The following is a 17,825-nucleotide window of genomic DNA, read 5'->3' on the forward strand; positions in this document are numbered from 1 at the left end:
AGACCACATTAGGAGCTTGTCAATAGCTTACATTTAAAAGGTACTGCTCTGAGATTTTGCTGTCAGATTGGCAGTATATTCTGCTCCTCAGAAGATACATGTATGATGTTCCCTTACTCAAAGGCGCTGACATTAAAAGAAAAAAGTTTTAAGAGATCAAATAGATCATAATTTAAAAAAAAGTATACAGCGTCATAGTGCTTGGGACTAGAGACTGGAAATATCACACTTCATCAAATCCAGCCAACAAACTCAGAGCGAAGTTAGACCTTTCGAAAATGAGGAAAAAAATCCAGGCAATATTAATACCTTTAATATATGTGTGGTTAACAGCAGTTGTTAACCACTGTAATTTACCAAAGTGACCAGAAATGTGGCTGTGACAGTGGCAGTGCTGAAGTGTAATTTTACCCAGCTTATAATTCCAGACACTTTGATCACTGACTCCTTTTTCCAACTGAACAAAAAAGGGACTATTGCAGAAGATGACTCTGTCTTTAAGGGCAAGGTACCAGCAGTGCCAATAAAACTAAAGACAAACAAGGCAATCTTCCAGGCAGGTAATCAGCTACTGTTATGATTCAGCTGATAGTCATGCTTGCTACCATTCCTCAGGTTCTACAACCAACCACTAACAACACAAAGTTTTGACAAAGTGCTTTTTTTTTTTTTTTAAAGTCTTACCCACAAGAATATAAGGGTCAGCTGAATAGAAGTGTGCATCACTGGATACATCACTTAAAGTACAGTCAGGTGATAGCAATATTTATGGTGAAACTGCTTTATTAAACCATGACATTTCAGAAAACTATTTGAGGATTAAAACTCAAACAACACTTTAAAGTCCCAAATATCATCAATACAGAGATCTTGTTTCTCCATGATGCTCACCTTAAACCTGGTAATGGAGCAAGCTGAAGAATGATCAGTATCAGGTATCTGAGTCTAACACACAGGACTTGGAAAATTCAGCATGGCTGAAAGATAAGAGTATCTCGCACACAGACGGCTTCAGTGTCCTTGCTGCTGCTCAGATCTCTGCCAAACAGCCAAGCAAATTTGCCCAAGCCCCAGAGAGCTTCACAGCTGCCACTGAGAATCGAGTGGGTAGCTACAAAACACCTGCCTCAGGTTCAATCTCCTGCCCTTGCTCAAGAGAAATATAAGCAGCAGTTGAAATGTGACAGCAGCCAGCCACAGACGCTGCTGCCTGCCTTCCCCTCTACCTATGGCACCACTGCTCAGACAGTTCATTTACCTGCTGCCAGGCAAGTCTCTCAAGACTAGAAAAACACATCCTGAAAATGAAACCAAGGCAATGGCTACTGAATGAATGTTTCCTGAAACCTCTCCAAATCCATTTGCATTTTTCAGAAATCTGACTACACAGCAAAATGTTACAAGAACCTGAAGCCGTACACCAGTCTGAACAAAATAAACATAGGACAAGTCTGTGTACCCATTACCCCAAATATTCAGATCCAGAAAATCCTTCCACCAACTGCATTTATTTCCAAAATAATACTGATATTTATATTTGGAAACAATAAATAAGAAAATTAAGAGACTCTCTTTAACAGACCATCCTAAAACTACTTGAGGGAAGTTGATAGTATCAAAAATAGTCTTGTTTTGTTATCAATAAGAATGGAGGGGCCACTATCTATTCCAAATTACAGTATATGAAGAGTAAGCAAATTTACTTTTCTACAGTAACAATATATTTTATTTTACTATTAGAACAATTTATCTCATTACCTTTTCACTGGTTGAGTTTTCACTCTAGGCACCAGACTCATCAGTTAACACAACTTAACTACTGATTCAACTATGGGTGCTACCATATGTTTTGCATAGTTTTAGATGTAAAACAGAAAAGTATTTTAATTTTTTTTCCACTGACTAACTTTTTGCCTACATAAAACAACTTTCTCACCAGCCACATAATCACAGAAGTATGTTAGCCTAACAACAAACTCCTGTGTTTAAGGATGAACAGCCACCAAGAAGAGAGCCATACAGGACTGGGTCTGCCAAGTACAGCTTCTATTTCAGCAGCTCAGGTGGATCTGGGACAGCCAGTCCTCAAGTTACAGTAACTTTCCCTTGAACTAATTCCTCTGGTCCTGTAAAATTTCCTTAGACATTAAAGGATACCCAGCTCACTGCAGGAGAAGACTTTCAGAGAGCAGAACTGAAACTCCGCTCTAAACAACTTCAACAGGCTTGGTTTCCTCTAAAGAATAACACAAACACATTTTTTGCAACTGATTATTTTCGTTTCAACAAATATACTCTTGGAGGCAACAGTATTGGAGGGAAGCAGTCAGCAAGAAAACCAGATTCTGAGCCTTGTTTTTTTGGCTCAGATTATCGAAACATACAGCTGTAAGATTATCATTTTACACCTAATGAATCCTTCCAAGGCAGAGTCTATCTTGTGCTGATGGTAATCATGAATTTCTAAAGCTGAGCATACAGGAAAAACCCAAAAAAATGACAAAGCAGGTCATAAATAGTCTGTTAATATCCAAATGAAACTTGCTTAAGAAAAGCTTCTACTATACACCAAAACTGATGGAGTGCATTTATGGTCAAAATGAATGACAGAAAAACGGCCACTGATCACACCCCTGTAATTTCACTCTTTTACACAAGTTTGTCCAATAGGTCCTTTCCAAATTACCCCTCCCTGGCTCGCAGGAGACCAGGAGAGCTCAGCTCTGGGAATTACCAGATGTGAATTCCAGAGTGGTTCCTTCGCACCTCCTGCACCTGAAGCTGTGGCACAGGAGGCAACACCGACCGCTTGGTGTGCAGGAAGACGTTCACAATTCAAACACATCTTCCAAGGTTTGAATGTGCCTACCTGACTAACTAAAGCTGCAACTTCGCTGGATCAGCCTGGCTCAGGGACAGACACACTACAGGGGAGTTAAAAAATGGCTTATGAGCACCCAAACTCTTCCATGCGCCTTCTTGCAGAAGATTAAATATTACAGTGTTCTAGTTTCTGAGTCAGACCATGCCCTCATGAAACTGAACACGCTGAAGTTCTGGCCTTTTCTACTACAGCACCTAAAGTGACTCACACACGGCACCAAACCAGCCCAGGATGGAACTACTGAAGTGCTACAGAGACCGATAGTGCATCAGGACGAGCCCTGAGCTATCAGCGGCAAGCCTGCTGGCTGGTGGGGACCGGGCTGGCCGTTCGATGGGTCGGGTTAGGATAGGACCCTGCAGCACGGAGCGGGAGATGGGACACGCTGGCAGGTTAGGCACAGCCTGGCTCAGCTCCACGTGAGGCTCAGCTCCTCGGAGGGCCAGCGAGGGCAGACTGGCACGCCTGGAGCTGTCCGGCCGTGCGGGCTCTGAGGCGCCAGCTCCCCGCCAGGGCAGCACGGAGCGGGGCCGAGGCACCCCCGGCCATGTGCTGAGGCACCGCCGCCTCCCGCCTCCGCCATCGGCCCCCGCGACGGCCGCGCTCGCAGAGCCACTCGTCAGCTGGGCTGGAAAAGCCCTCTGAGACCTTCCAGTCCAGCCCATCTTCAGCCAGAGCGGGCACCTGCGGGGCGGCGAGGCAGCCGCGGGGGCGCCCACACGGGGAAGAGCCAACACGTTCCACTCCCCTGCTTTATTTCATTAAGGCTTTTATTATTTCCCTCTGCACGGGCAGAGCGAGGGGCCTGGGAGCGAGGCCGGGGGACGCCCAGGCCGCGCCCGCCCCGCCGCGCCCCGTCCCCCCGCCGGGCGCGGAGCCCTCGCCCCGCGGCTGCCGCTCCCGCCGGCCGAGCCCGGGCCCGCGGCGGAGCGGGGGGAGCCGCTTTCTCCAGCGCCGGAGGCGGCGCCGCCCGCCCCTACCTTGGTCCTTCAGGCTGGCGAGGAGCTCCAGCTGCTTCTCCTCGTCGGAGCTGTTCATCCTGCCCCGCCGCCGCCGCCACGGGCCGGCGGCTGCCCCGCTGCGCTCCGCCCCAGCGAGCGCGGCTTCACCTGGCAGCGGGCGGGCGGCGGCGGCCGCAGCCCCGGGGCGCGGCGGGCGCGGCGGGGGGGCCGGCCCGCTCCCCCCCGCACATGCCCCGCCTCCCCCGGCGCCCCAGTGAGCATGTGCGGGTGCGGGCACGGCCGCCCGGCCCGCGGGCAGCTCCGCCGGCCGGGATGCCCTCGGAGCCGGGGGTCCCGGCCGCACCCGGCCCGCGCCCGGCCGGCCTGGCTGCCCACGGAGTCGCAGATCAGTTCGGCTGCAATAGACTTCTGAGGTCATCGAGCCCAACCTGTGGTCGAACGCATCCATGCCAACCGCACCAAGGCATCAAGTGCCGCGTTCAGACTTCCCTTGAACACCTCCAGGGATGGTGACTCCACCACATCCCTGGGCAGCCCATTCCAGGGTCTAACGACCCTTTCCGTGAAAAAATTCTTCCTAATGTCCAACCTAAACCTCCCGTGCCTTAAGACTGTGCCCCCTTGTCCTGTCGCTGGTTTTCTGGGAGTAGAACCTGACCCCATCTGGCTCCAACCTCTTTCCAGGGACTTGTAGAGTGACAAGCTCTCCCTGGAGCATCTTCCAGGCTGAACACCTCCAGCTCCCACAACTTCTCTTCACAGGACACGTACTCCAGACCCTCCACCAGCTTTGTTGGCCTTTCCTGGACTTACTCCAGCACCTCAGTGTCCTTCCCGATTTGAGGGGCCCAGAACTGGACACAACACTTACAAGGTGTGGTCTCACTAGAGCCGAGTACAGGGGAAGTCCCTGGTCCTGCTGCCACGCTATTCCTGATACAGACCAGGATGCCTTCTTGGCTGTTGACCAGCACCCCCAGGTCCATTTCCACTGGGCCGCTTTCCAGCCACTCTTCCCCAGCGTGCTCTGCTGCAGGAGTTGGTGTAACCAAAGTACACTAGTCTGCACTTGGCCTGGTTGAACCTCATGCTGTCGGTCTTGCTCCATCAATCAGCCTGTCCAGGTCCCTCTGCAGACCCTGGAGAGGGTTTCCCACAGTGTCAGACCCACATGAGCTGGGATTAAGCCCTCCTGCTCTGCTCCCCACACAGCTGCTGGTGTTCTGCTGCATTCTTAATACACCCTTTTGCACAGCTTGCATAGCACAGCTTTCCACTGAGCATCCCTTGCCCAGAGGAGTGGTGGGGACGTAAAACTGCTGTTTGAGTGCTGTGGTACGAAGAAAGCTAAAAGGTTTTTAAAAAATCCTGGAAGGTTGCCTTAGTGCTTGTGAGGATCCAAGGGAAACAACTGCATGCCAGTGTCCAGCACTTAAAGGAAACTTTGGAACAACATTAGGGCAGAGGGCTTGCACAGAGACCTGCTGTGTTCAGCTCAGAAGAACACACTTCTCTCTGCTATTCTCTGATGACTCCTTTCTGAAAAAGGAGGGGATCCAGTGATAATCCCTGTATTAAAATGGTTACCTTACCCAGTTTACCCCAAGGCTGACGGTAAGTGCTGTGCAGAGTTTGTTTCTGTTTATACATTTTGCTGAGCTCCAGCAGCAGTCAGCTGAGCAGCAGCTATCTCCAGACTGGCATGGGCAAAGTACAGTTCATAAGCCTCCCTCCCTCCTTCTTTGGCAAACACCCATCAGTCCCTGTGGCAGGCAGGTCAGAACACACAGATGAGGCAACATTAGTTAGAAACACCAGGGAGTGAAAGGAGAGAGACCCTTCTTTTCTACAAACAGTTGCTCAGTCCTCCTGCCTTCCTTCCTCCCATACAGTATCCTCTAGTTTTCCTATTTTCACCTAGTAAACCTTTAAAACACAAGGAGACTCTGTATTGGTTCTTTACAGCATTTTCTGACCTTCAGGTAGTTAATGACACGTGTAGCACCCTGGAAAGAAGCCATAAGAGCCATGTGAGCTGGGCTGATGTCTCAGAAGCGTGGTATGCCCCAGGTAAAGCAAAGGAGGCAGCTTATTTTGGACTAGTCAGCACAAAACACCTTTAACTGTACCAAATGCAAAGTTATGAATTCATGCTCCTAGTCATATGAAAAGAATGGGAAATGGCCTTGGAAAACGAAGGCTCTGTAGAGGAAGTAGGAGGCAAAGTGCAAGTTACTATGCAAGTGCTGTCAGTAAGGTACTGCAGCAAAAGAATAAGGGTATGCTGACAGCAGGGTAACAGGTTTCTTCTGTAACACTGACAAAACCAAAATAAATTTTCTGTATCCAGTTCTTCAAAAAATGGTACAAAAAATTTACAGAGAAAACACGAAAGAAAAAAGATGACCTAAGGTTTGAGGAGAGTGCTTTGCAATGAAAGACCTCAAACCCTTATTGAGCAAAAAGGAAGAAAAATTATTTGGTTATGGCAATTTCAATACTTGAGGACTTTTCAGCCTAGTGGAAAAGAGTCAAGCAGAATCTGTGTCTGTAACCAGAAGCTGAACATAAAAGCTACAGACAAAGCCACATATCAAGAAATGCCTCCATTTGAAGGAACACAGAGGTCCTATTTAGGTCCTTGGAGTTCTGGGATGACCTTGGTTTTGAATAGCCCCCACTCTAAGGCAGAGCAGTTTTGCCAGTGTTTTACTTTTTAGTGTCCTTTCTTGGGCTGCCTTGTTGGCTTCCCTTCAGCCACAGGTCTCATTCCAAGTCTCTCTTCCCAGTGCCGATATCATTCACTTTCACTTCCAAACCAATTTCCTTTATGCAGTGTAATAGCAGGATTTGCAAAAGAGTCATTGTAGGGTTGCTTATCCCTGCACGGTGCCAAGGCACCAGACATTTTCATCCTCCAACAATGTTCTGTCTGTTGTGTGCAGCCAGAACAGGACATAAAATCCCTTTGATATCTGCAAAGACAGCAAGTCAATTCTTCCATTATTTTATTTATTTACTCAATGTAATATGTCCACATCAAAATAATTCACTTCCATAATTTCTGTATTAGGGCTTTGTAATTTTTCTTTAGTTTTTATTCACTTACATTTACATCCAGTTACAATACCTTAAAAAGTCAGCATTTAGAACAAGGATCTCCTCGTTACAGACCATGCTGGTTGCAAGAATAGGGTGGCTGTCACTGCAATAGTACTATTTATTATTATTATAGTAATAATAGTAATAGTAATAGTAATAGTAATAGTAATAGTAATAGTAATAGTAATAGTAGTAGTAATAATAATAATAATAATATCCATTGTTGCTAATATATTTCTAAGTTAGGAGATAGCTGAAAAGTTAACTCTATTACTAGAGTTATTATTAGAGTTAACTCTATTACTAATAATCTATGTCCTTTGGGAGACCAAAATTCAGATGGATTCATTATACTTCTAGATTCCACCAACTCATAGCTGCAATGGATGAGAATCATCCTGGTATTCTCAATTACACAGTAGCCATCAATCATATAAAGCAGGATAATTACAGAAAGAAAAAAAATACTGGAAGTTCCAACTTTGTCTTACTTTGGGATAGATCTTAGTGAGATGCTGGACATCTGTTATTCTGATTAATGCTTAAACCTGATGCAAATGATCAGTTCCCAACATGTGTGTGTAACTCAGGCTGTTGTACCTGCTTGCATATTGTTTTTTCAACTTTTTTCATGGTTCATCTCTTGGATGGGACTTTGATGAGCAGTCAAATGATGGACTTGACAAGCTGAAAATATCACAGAAAGACAAACTGGGGCAGGTTGCAGTGATTAGTCACATAACTCCTAAATTCATAGGATCTAGAGTGAAGACTTAGAAATTCATAGCATAATAGAATTTTTGAATTTAGAATTTTGAAATTTTGGATAATAAAATTTAAAACAATTATCATGTGTATAAAAATTTTTTTCCTGGGACCATCTAAGAGACAGTAAAATGTGACCTCTATCTATAAATACTTAGATTTTTTTTCATAAATTAATTTCTTTTTCATAAATTTAGCATAACAGCACTCATAACTGGGCATACAGAAGTAAAATTTTGGTGCCCTGTCAAATAGGTACGACAGTTAGGAATTCAATGTGGTTTTTATCTATCTATCTGTCTATCTATCTATCTGTCTATCTATCTAAAATATGCATATTCCCATTCCTCATCTTGGGATAAAATTTACTTGGACCTTTTAATGGATAGCAAGGCAGCCTTACCTCTCCCACCTAAGCAAACCCCCAACATCTCCAATAACAAAGAGCAAGGAAGGGAGCAGTGGACCCCTCTGGCTGGGAGAGAAAGGTGTTCCCTTCGGAAGCAGTGCAGTCCCAGTCCCTGCAAAGCCTGAATTGACTCCAGTTGAGGGTGAGGATTCATCACCCTCCTGTTGAGGAGAGCTACCTGGTGGAAAGAGCTGTGACTGCAGGCTGAGCAAACCCTCAGGGCACGGCTACAGCCATATGTTTACTACTTTCAGAAGAGACAGATTTTATGAGGAGTGGGGGGACAAGATAAAATAAACTCCATAATCACTGCACAGATAAACAACTATCAATAAACTGAAAAAAAAATGGCAATAGCTATTTGAGCATCTAATTAACACAATAAGACTAAGCAGCTTGTCTTGCTGAGGTAATGTATATTTTTCCATCAAACCAATCAGTGCTGAATAATGACCAGCATAATGTATCAGAGTAAATATAAGCACTTCTTGTCTCCCTAGGATGGAAACTAACTAATCAGCACACATTCAAACTGGAGTATAAGTATGATTAAAGATATAAAAACTCAGATAATACAGATTCATTTGAAAAACTATTTTAACCATTTGATTAGAGATACTAGCATGATCTTTGCTCATCATCTCCATCTAGAATGGCAAGCATGTCTGTCTCCCTGCACAGCAAAAAGGCACAAATTGATTTGGGGATAAATCAGAGGAAGATGAAGTATTTATCATGTCATTTTTAAATGCTCTAATTGTACCATAATTGACAATTCTGAATATTAAATTTACAACTGTAAAATATGACTAGGCAAATTAAATCTACTCGCCCTTCCTAGCAGTTCATCGTACTTTATGGATGCTCACCTCATATAATTTGATTGAAATGGGTGCCTCCTCTATCTTCAAGCACAGTCAGGTGGTGGGTTTCCCCCACTGAGGTGTGAACATCTGCCAACACCTGCAAGGACAGATATTTAGAGATAACAAATAACTCACTAGTGAGATCTCCCATGCTTCCAGCCTGTCAGACAAATACCATGCTTTTGGAGAGTTAGAAATTGAGTCACTTTCCAGACCCCTTTCCTGAAGTGGGGACCCTGTTTCATTGGTATCAGTGGGGAGGCTGTTGTTGCCATGGCTTTTATGTGGCTCCTCTGGAGTTCTTTGTTTTGTTCTGCAGCAATTTGGATAACTGGCCTACCAGAGCAAAAAGAGAAGAGAGGTTGCATAGGAATCTTTAAACAACTAGGTGTTATGTGATGGTAAATTACAATAGCAAAAAAAGTCTTCTATTTTTTTTATTTTTTTTTCCTAGGGGGAAGGGATGATCTATTAAAAAAAGAGAAACAACAACAACAAAAAAACACTTTAGCCAATATAGGATCAAATATGTCTGTGCTCCTAATTTCATGGTGAAACATGGACATGATCTGATTTTGGTGTGGACAGTTGTTTATGATGGGAGAAATCTTCGGGAAACAGCACATTGCAAGCTGATGAAGTGTCACTGAACACAAAAACTTACTCCTTGGTAAGTTACTCCTGGATCCTGCAGTGCTATTTCGCATCTTGTTCTTTGATAAACAACTAACATCGTGTCGAAGTAAATAATAAAATCAGTTAGTTAGGAACTTAAATACATTATTATACAACAGTCAAGGTCTTTTGGTACTGATCATAAGCATCCTAATAGACCATTCATTATGCATAGCTTTTGAATTCAATGCCACTGGTATTTTGCCTACATCTTTATTATGCTGCTCTGCAAAGTTGCCGTCATAATTAATTTCTACAGAAAGGGCAAGTCAATTCACTTTTATTAAGCAATTTTGCAGCTTATGAAAAATAACCCATTGCCCTGCTTCCTCAACACACTTTCCATCTAGTACTTATGTGCAACTGGAGCCACTTTGTCTGTCTCTCTCTCCCTCTCAGTTGAACTTTGCATACAGCTCAACAGCAGTTGATGCTTTTGTTCCTGTTGCAGACTTGTCCCTTTTCTGGTGCTTGCACTACCTCAATTTTTCCACATAATTAGGGTCAGATGCTAGTTCCCTGAATTAAAAGGCATTTGGGCTCTCCTTCCAACAAGCCTTTCTACCCCCTTCTTGCAAAACAAAGCTGTCACATGCATTCTTTAGCTGGTGTTGGATTACATTACACCACTTGACCACGCTTACTACACTAAGATAATTATGCCAGGTATTTTGCTGATAAAAATTGCCATGGTGTTATTGTGTGCTGTGGAACTCTATCAGTTCACGTCAGCAGAAAATTGGGTTCTTTGTAAGAATTTAGGGACAAACCTCACAGTTGGCATAAGGATTCTCACCAGCTTAACCAGCATTTCTGGAAGCCCTTCAACGATGCAGAAGTAAAGGGACCAAGGAGTAAGTAAATTTATTTCCATAAAAATATCACACAAACTTTCTGCCACTTGCCCAACTGTACATCATCAGGTAGCAGAGAAATACATCCTTTGCAGCACTTGCTTTTGCTGATTTGCAGTGCCACAGGCCAGCTCCTACAGCTCACATAAGCGCTGCTCCTGACTGTGCTATAAACAGAGATCAAGAAATTGTGTAATGAATCTTGAACTAGAAAGTCTGAGGAGCTTATAAAGGGCTGCTCAGGAAGGATAAAAAACTGCTCTCAGTGGAGTTTTACTGGTACTAAACTTGGTCCAAAATGTTAAAATTTAAGAGAACTCCCTGCTCTTGGAGCCCACGCAGGACAACTCATTTGTGTGAGACCGAGCCATGGGTCAGCTGGAGCTGGGGTTTGCCCTGTGGCTTCTCAGCATTGAATGGCCTTTCAAAAAGCTGCAAGTTCCCACCAGAGTTTGAAATCAAGAATCACAGGCAGTGAAAATGGAATACAGTGTACCCACAAGGGATTTCTCCCACAGAGCTTTTTGGTCAACAGGACACTCCAGTGTGTCTTCTCTATCAAAGGTCATACAATACCTCCTAAGAGTGACACTGAGGGTAAAAATCCTGCTTGTCATGCTGGCTCCCAGTTACCATCTTGAGTTTAAAATTATTCTCAGTTCACCCCATTTTAACAAAACAAATTCCTTGAATGAGAGTATGTGCTATTTCACCAGAAGTAGTATATATGATATTCTCACCCTGCCAGTGCTTTTGATTTGTGTTATTTTTCTACATTAAGGTTTTTTAATTAAAATAGATGATGACAAATCAGGCATTAGCCACATCTCTGGGTCTGATCAGTCAGTTATGTGGTGGCTTAATTGCATTACTTTTAACTGACCTCCTTCACATTCCAAATATCAAGCATATCATTACTCATCCATAATAAACATGCAATAAATATATAATAAGTATAATAAAGCGCCCTAAAATTATACGAAAATACTACTTTTATGCAAAAAAATGGAGGAAGTCTCAGAGAATGAAGTTGTTTCCTACATTGTACAAAACTAGTGCACTAAAACAATCTAATAAATCAGAGTGTTCTCACAAGGTGAGTTGTTTTGTCAGTTGAGTGCTTGAAATGCTATCTAATGTCTCTGTGGAAATGGCTGAAAGAAACAACAGACGTCTCAGGTTTTTGCCTTTCATGTCTTATTAAAATCAAGAGAAGATGGAAAGGCAGACAAAGGGTTACTCATCATTTTCTCCCCCTGGAAGAAGTTCCTATGAACACCGCCTACAAGGAGAGGCAGTGATAACTGAAAGACAAAAAGCAATTTAGATAATGATGAACATTTATAAAAGAAAAGATTCATTAAGAGCACTATTCCCAAGGATAAAAGGTGGAAAGGAGACAAAAAATTCTGCAAGCAGCTCGTGTGAATAATGTGGCAGTGCCACTGCAGCCTTCAGCAGAGCCATCTTGTGTTGTTCCCTGCCACTCGCATTCAGCCGAGGAACCCTGAATGAGAGGCTTGTGATCTGATTTGTGCTGGGTATTTTTGACTTCACTCCCTCATTCAGACTTGCAGCTCTGGCCTCTGAGCCACATCCCTGTTCTGCAGGGACTGAGAAGCTCTTACCCAAGTATGGCTCAAGTGATTTAGAGCAGTTCGCTGGATGTTTACATCAGGCTTCTCCACTGTCATCGCCTCAGATATCTCCAACTCCTACATCCATCAGCTCCCCACGCTGCCTTACATGTGAAGCAGCAATGTTTGCCATTGTTGATTATCTGCTGCACTACAAGAAATATTAAAATCTGCTTCACATTGCTATGGTAGCCACTTACACTTTGCACTAGAAGCCAAAGTAAACACCCAATCCTTTATTCTGTTATTTTTTCCTTCTGTTCCTGCAGGAAGATGAGTATGTCATTTGCATTGGCTCTACCAAGCATCTCCTGATAAGATGAAAATCTTACCAGGCTATCTTAGAGAGAAAATGCATATGCAGAATGTGACCCAATCAGTATTTCTGAGCCCGTGTTTCAGCACAGCCTGGGGAGCACATGTCCAACCACCAGGCCCTGTGTGTGTCACTGGGTGCTGGTGTGACACAGCCCACCAGGATGGCTGCAGTTCCCAACATTCCTGGGAAGACACCTCTCCTGCCACTCCCACACCTCCACAGGCAAAGTTCTGAATCAGCCCAGGCTGTGAATAGCAGCACCTGATGAAGCTTTAGAGAAAAGGTGCCAGAGAAGAGATCAGACTGTTCTGCAGTAAAAGCCACTTATAGGAGGTGTGCAGAAATCCAGCCGAGATACTTAAAAAAATAAAATAATAATCCTGCTTTTGCATTCCTGAGCCAAAGTACCATGGAGGAGTTCACACAGAATAGGTTTGCTTTGTTCATAAAAATTTTACACTTCAAATAAGGAAACTGAAGAGACGGTGTTTTTTTCTTTATTATTTTCATTTAAGGCCTGAATCCCAAGGTGTTGATGCCAATGGGATGTGCTGATGCTAAGTGCCACTGAAAACTGACAAGAAACAGTTTTTAAACCATTCAGTGGATCATCTTGTATGTAATGCCAAAGGCTTCAGGCACAGGAAAAAATTGGGCTGATAGGTGGTATATGTGAACTTGTCTTTAGGGAAGGCTGTCCTCAATTAGAGAGCCATAGAAGAATTTTAAAAACCCCAAACCTGCAATTAACTAATTTTTGGACATTCCCTGCAAGGAGTCAGACCTTTTATTTGTATACATGCATGAGAATCAAAACACTTCTGTACCTACTGTGAAAGTTTTTAGACTAACTGTAAAGCTGTATCACATACATGTATTTATAAGGTTTACTTTTGTTTATAGAATTGCTCAAAATATAATTATGTGTACTAAAGCATTCAGTGGTAAGTTTCTGAGTAAAACTAAATTCTGGGTTTGTTTCAGTGGTTACACTGACACTAATTTTTGGTTCCTTAAGGTAAAAAACAACCAAACCTAAACCAAAACAAATTATTGCTGCTTGGTTGGGAAGCTGTAGCACCTCACCACCTTGTGGCAGCTCTAAAATCCCAGCCAGGGATCCCTGTGGTGGCCAGGAGACTTCTTACCACACAGTTTGGTTTTGCCAAGGCAGAACACCGGGAGAGATGGGGCAGGGGCATCCTGGAGAGCACAGCCTCTGCACTGCCTGAGTCAGAGTAACCCAGAGGTGGGCTCTGGAAAATTCATCCTAAATGATCACTCGTGTTGGGGGGGAGCTGAAGACTGTCCTTACCTGCCTCCTGTCCATCCCCTCCCTAGGTTTTGATATGCTGTAAATTAGGAAATACCTCTAGGTGATGTTACAAGACAAACCCCAAACAACTACCCTTTTGAAGATGACCTGTCAGGTGCTCCACTTTCCAAAGAAAAGATTTGGGCATGTGTGCCCTAAACAAAGGTTCTAATCTTGACAATTCTTCGCTGGAGCAGGAATTTACAGCTGCAGGTGCAGGATGAAGGAAGGGAAAAGGGAATGCTGTGAAGGGGGCACTAACCCCTCTATTAGGCCAGGCTGCTGTAACATGCATTCCTGTCTCAGGACAGGATTACAGCCACAAGCCCAAGCAGCTGCATCACCTCCAGAGAGGGGAAGATACACAGGCATTTCACTCCCTGCTGTTAATTGAAATCAAGTCTCCCGTGGCTATGGCACTGTGCACGTGAGACAAGAGATTCATCCCCACAGTTTATGCAACACCACCAGCTCCAAGATGTGTCCAGACTAGCTGCTGAAATAGGTATAGAATGGCTTTGTTGCAAAAATGTCACATCAGCACACTTCCCACCCTGGCTCCGGGTCCTTGCCCTAAATGAACTGACCTACAGCCAAAGCAGCATTTGGGGAAACCACCCTCCCTTCCACCAAACACATCCACAGGCCTGCAAGCCACTCCAGAGGCATCAGGATAGCCAAACCCAGACAGCCTGTATTGAACAGCAGATTTCTTTGGAACAAATGCTTGGCAAAAAAACGCTTTTACATTTTTGCTTCCTACGGTGCCTCAGGTCTGTTTAACTAGCATGTGCTTATTAATCTGGTAAGGAAGGCATTCTGGTGTGGTTAGTGAAAAACACAGACAATTGTGTTTTGCGTGGGAGACAGTCCAGCTTGCCAAGCTTGTCTGAACAGCCTGTTCTGCCTTATCATTTATGAATAACTATTTTACTTCTATAAAGGAACCAGCTCTAATTTATGGAAGTAAGGGTGAGCCTCTGACCAAAACCATTGGTAGAAAGGGTGTGAAAATGAAGGCAGCTTGCAGAAGTGAGAATTTCTGCCCATCTGGGGAGAGCTGGCACTGGAGGTCTATGAGATCTCCAGTCCTGGCTCTGGTGCAAGCATCAGAGTCAGTAATGAGTCTCAGGCCCATCCAGATCTGATAAAGTGCTTGGCAAGCACCAGTGGTGATTTAGTCTCCCTTCTTATTGCTGAAGAACAACAGACTGCAGTCAAAAAACACTCTAAATTGTCCCAAGTCATTCATACAATTTACAAGTGCTGACAGATGCTAATATCTTTCTGTCTCTTTCTAGAGGCTAGATTTATTTTATCAACAAATAAATCTCGACCCAGTCTGAATTGGCAACCTAAAGATGAACAATTTGAATTTCAATTTCCTCTCTTATGCAGTTTCACCAGAACACATTCCTGTGTATCCTGAGCTACTGAAAGTCAGCCACACTTCCAGTAAATATAAATTTCTAACTCTATTCCTTTCTAATGCTCTACTGTCTTTGTCTTTGGCCTCTTAGTATCTTTTGAAATGTCTTAGCCTTGAGTTCCAGGTTAAGAACCAAGTGGATTTTGTCACAGACAGAAAATCATCCTCCCATCAGGAGCTCAGGAGGAAATATCTTCAAAATACCAATTGCTTTCCAGTTCTCTGATGTGTGGGAGGCAGCCAACTGCCTCAATGGAGCTGCAGCAAGTTCAGGTCATGTGCAAATGGTCAAGTAATGCAAGTTGGACAGAAGAGTATGAGAAAGGGAGTATCAGGGGAAATATCAAACAAACAAAAGACTAGGTCAAATCCCAGTAGGAATGAGGGTTCAATGAGGCAGGCAGTATTTAGCATAGGAAATCAACCTTCTGTTGTGTACTTTGTCTCCCCCTGCCTTTCTGCCCTTTTCAATTCTTTCAGCTGCTCAGCCAATGGAAAACATTGCACTGATCAAGTATTTTCCAGGTCCCTTCAAGTTCCAGTTTCCCTCTGTTGATAAAGCCCACCACCACTCTTTGGAGCTATGGAATTACATACCTGGAATTGCTCAGGGTTGTGTTCAGTCTGTTTGCACTGCTATGGCACCTGACCAGCTCCAGCTGAACCCTGTGCTCATCATCCTAACTGCTGTAAAAAACTCTTGCAAACACTATACCAGCTAAACCTCTCCACCCTAATCCCCCCCTAAAAAATAGTCAGCTTCAAAATATAATGCAGAGACTGGTATAAAGGAAGCAACACCAGTGCTGTCACTACTCTGCCTCTGTTGCTGTTTTTTCCATTTCCTTTTGCCTGTCAGCAGACCTTGAGCTCATGACTCTTTTGTCCTTGCTTTGGCACATTCAACATGTGGGATTCATCACCCTCATAAGGGTTAGCTTCTGCTTTTAACTATGCAGGAATTCTATAAAGCATTGTTATCAATGGTGCAAGAGAAAAAAGCTATCAGCACAAATATCACAGATGAACTGAAAGATTTTCAGGATGTATAAGTCTGAAATATTTCTGACAGGTCAGCTAAAAGATGCATTAAGGCAGAATATAACACTCATCAATCTCAAGAAATGCTTTTCTTTCCTTGACTTCTACCCATTGGAGCAAATCCTGAGCCTCTAAGTCAGCTTGTTGACATACTGGGGCAGAAAAACACGTGTTAAAAAACATTGCAAAAGCTCTGTAATAAACCTCTGTGTCTTAACATTACTGATATACACGGCAGTCATTCTTCATAGGGCTGCTCAGCGTCCTCGGCAGCCAGGAACCACACTCATTTTAGATTATTCTTACTTTAAGTACAAGTGCATCTCTATTGACATAAACTTGGAGAACCATATCCAAGGAACAAAAGTCAGGTCTTACCTCCCATGAAAGTAAATCAAGAGACGTGAGTGTAGTAAAGGACAGTGACAGCCTGCTGTTGAAATACTGGTGTTACAACCAGTTCGATTGCCTTCTCTCTTGGTTTTGAAGTAGGTCAGGAGAGAACCTAACACTGTGCTTTCAAGTGGTTAGTGGACACCTTGGAGGAGCCACCAAGAAGTCAAACACGGCCAGCAGTAGCAGAGGAGCTGTTCACAGCTCCCAGCCATTGTGTGGATCAGGGAGGTTTGGGCTCTCAGCACCTGAGCTGCCTAAAAAGGCTGGAGCAAAGCAGCCCCAGGAGAGGCTTCTGGGCTGGTGGAGTCTTGGAGTCAGGTTTGTGGTCTGATTGATTAAATAAAGGGCATTTTTATGTCTGTAGATCTGCAGGGATGATCTGAATGGGAGATCTTTCTACCTGGGGACAGGGAATGACCCAAAAATGCCTTAACTAAGACACTGTGTCTTAGCAACTCAGAGCTCCTCAGATCAGGAGCCAGCTGTTAGTGGGCATCTCTAGGTGGGCAGGGACACTGCAGTGCTCCATCCTGCCTTTGCTCATAGACAAACCACACTGAAGTTCTCAATACTTCAGCTGCCCTAAATCCCATTTCTCCCATGCAGCTGAGTTTACTGTTAAGGAATTATGGAATTATGGAACCTTGGACATTTATAAATATGAAGACTGCATTGACTAATGCCTCAGCCAATATTACATGAATATAGTTTAAAGTTAACTTCATATTCATAATTCATACTGAAGGATGGCCTAACCCATCCTGGGGATGAATGTAAGTTTTGCATAAACTCACTTAGCTGCCAAATACAAGCTGGCATATGGCTTTATTCTTATATGAATAAAATAACAACTATCTTCCATGATGGTAAACAGGAACAATATTTTAAGGACCTAAAGTACATGATGAGCAGTATCAACCATTTTACAAAAGCAAATGTAATAATAGAGGAAGAGAGGGGTCTTATAAAAATATTATAATGAAAATGGCATTCAGAAATCCATTAGCAAGTGGCTGTGTTTCATCGCAGCACCAGGAAAGTATTTCAAATGTAAGCAAGGATCTGTGCTTTTAAAATCCTTAATGAAGATGTAAAGTACTAAAAGCCACTGGGAAATCTTAAAAAATGAAAGCAAGACCGTGCAGCAAAGCTAACACCTTGTTTCATAATG

The 17,825-nt window shown here is 43.6% G+C and overlaps 1 protein-coding gene across 1 annotated transcript in view; it reads right to left on the reverse strand.

The window, feature by feature from the left end:
• The window catches only part of SHTN1 (shootin 1), a 54,017-nt gene extending 50,058 nt beyond the window's left edge, over positions 1-3,959 (reverse strand). The window contains exon 1 of the mRNA XM_005520774.3: positions 3,865-3,959. Within this exon, the coding sequence (XP_005520831.1) occupies positions 3,865-3,922 (58 nt within the window). The 5' untranslated portion in view covers positions 3,923-3,959. The remainder of the gene's footprint in view (positions 1-3,864) is intronic.
• Between the last annotated feature and the right edge of the window lie 13,866 nt (positions 3,960-17,825).

Source organism: Pseudopodoces humilis, chromosome 9, assembly GCF_049639895.1.
Source record: "Pseudopodoces humilis isolate 2021_Gansu_Grassland_sample_001 chromosome 9, ASM4963989v1, whole genome shotgun sequence".
In the NCBI taxonomy this organism is placed as follows: Eukaryota; Metazoa; Chordata; class Aves; order Passeriformes; family Paridae; genus Pseudopodoces; species Pseudopodoces humilis.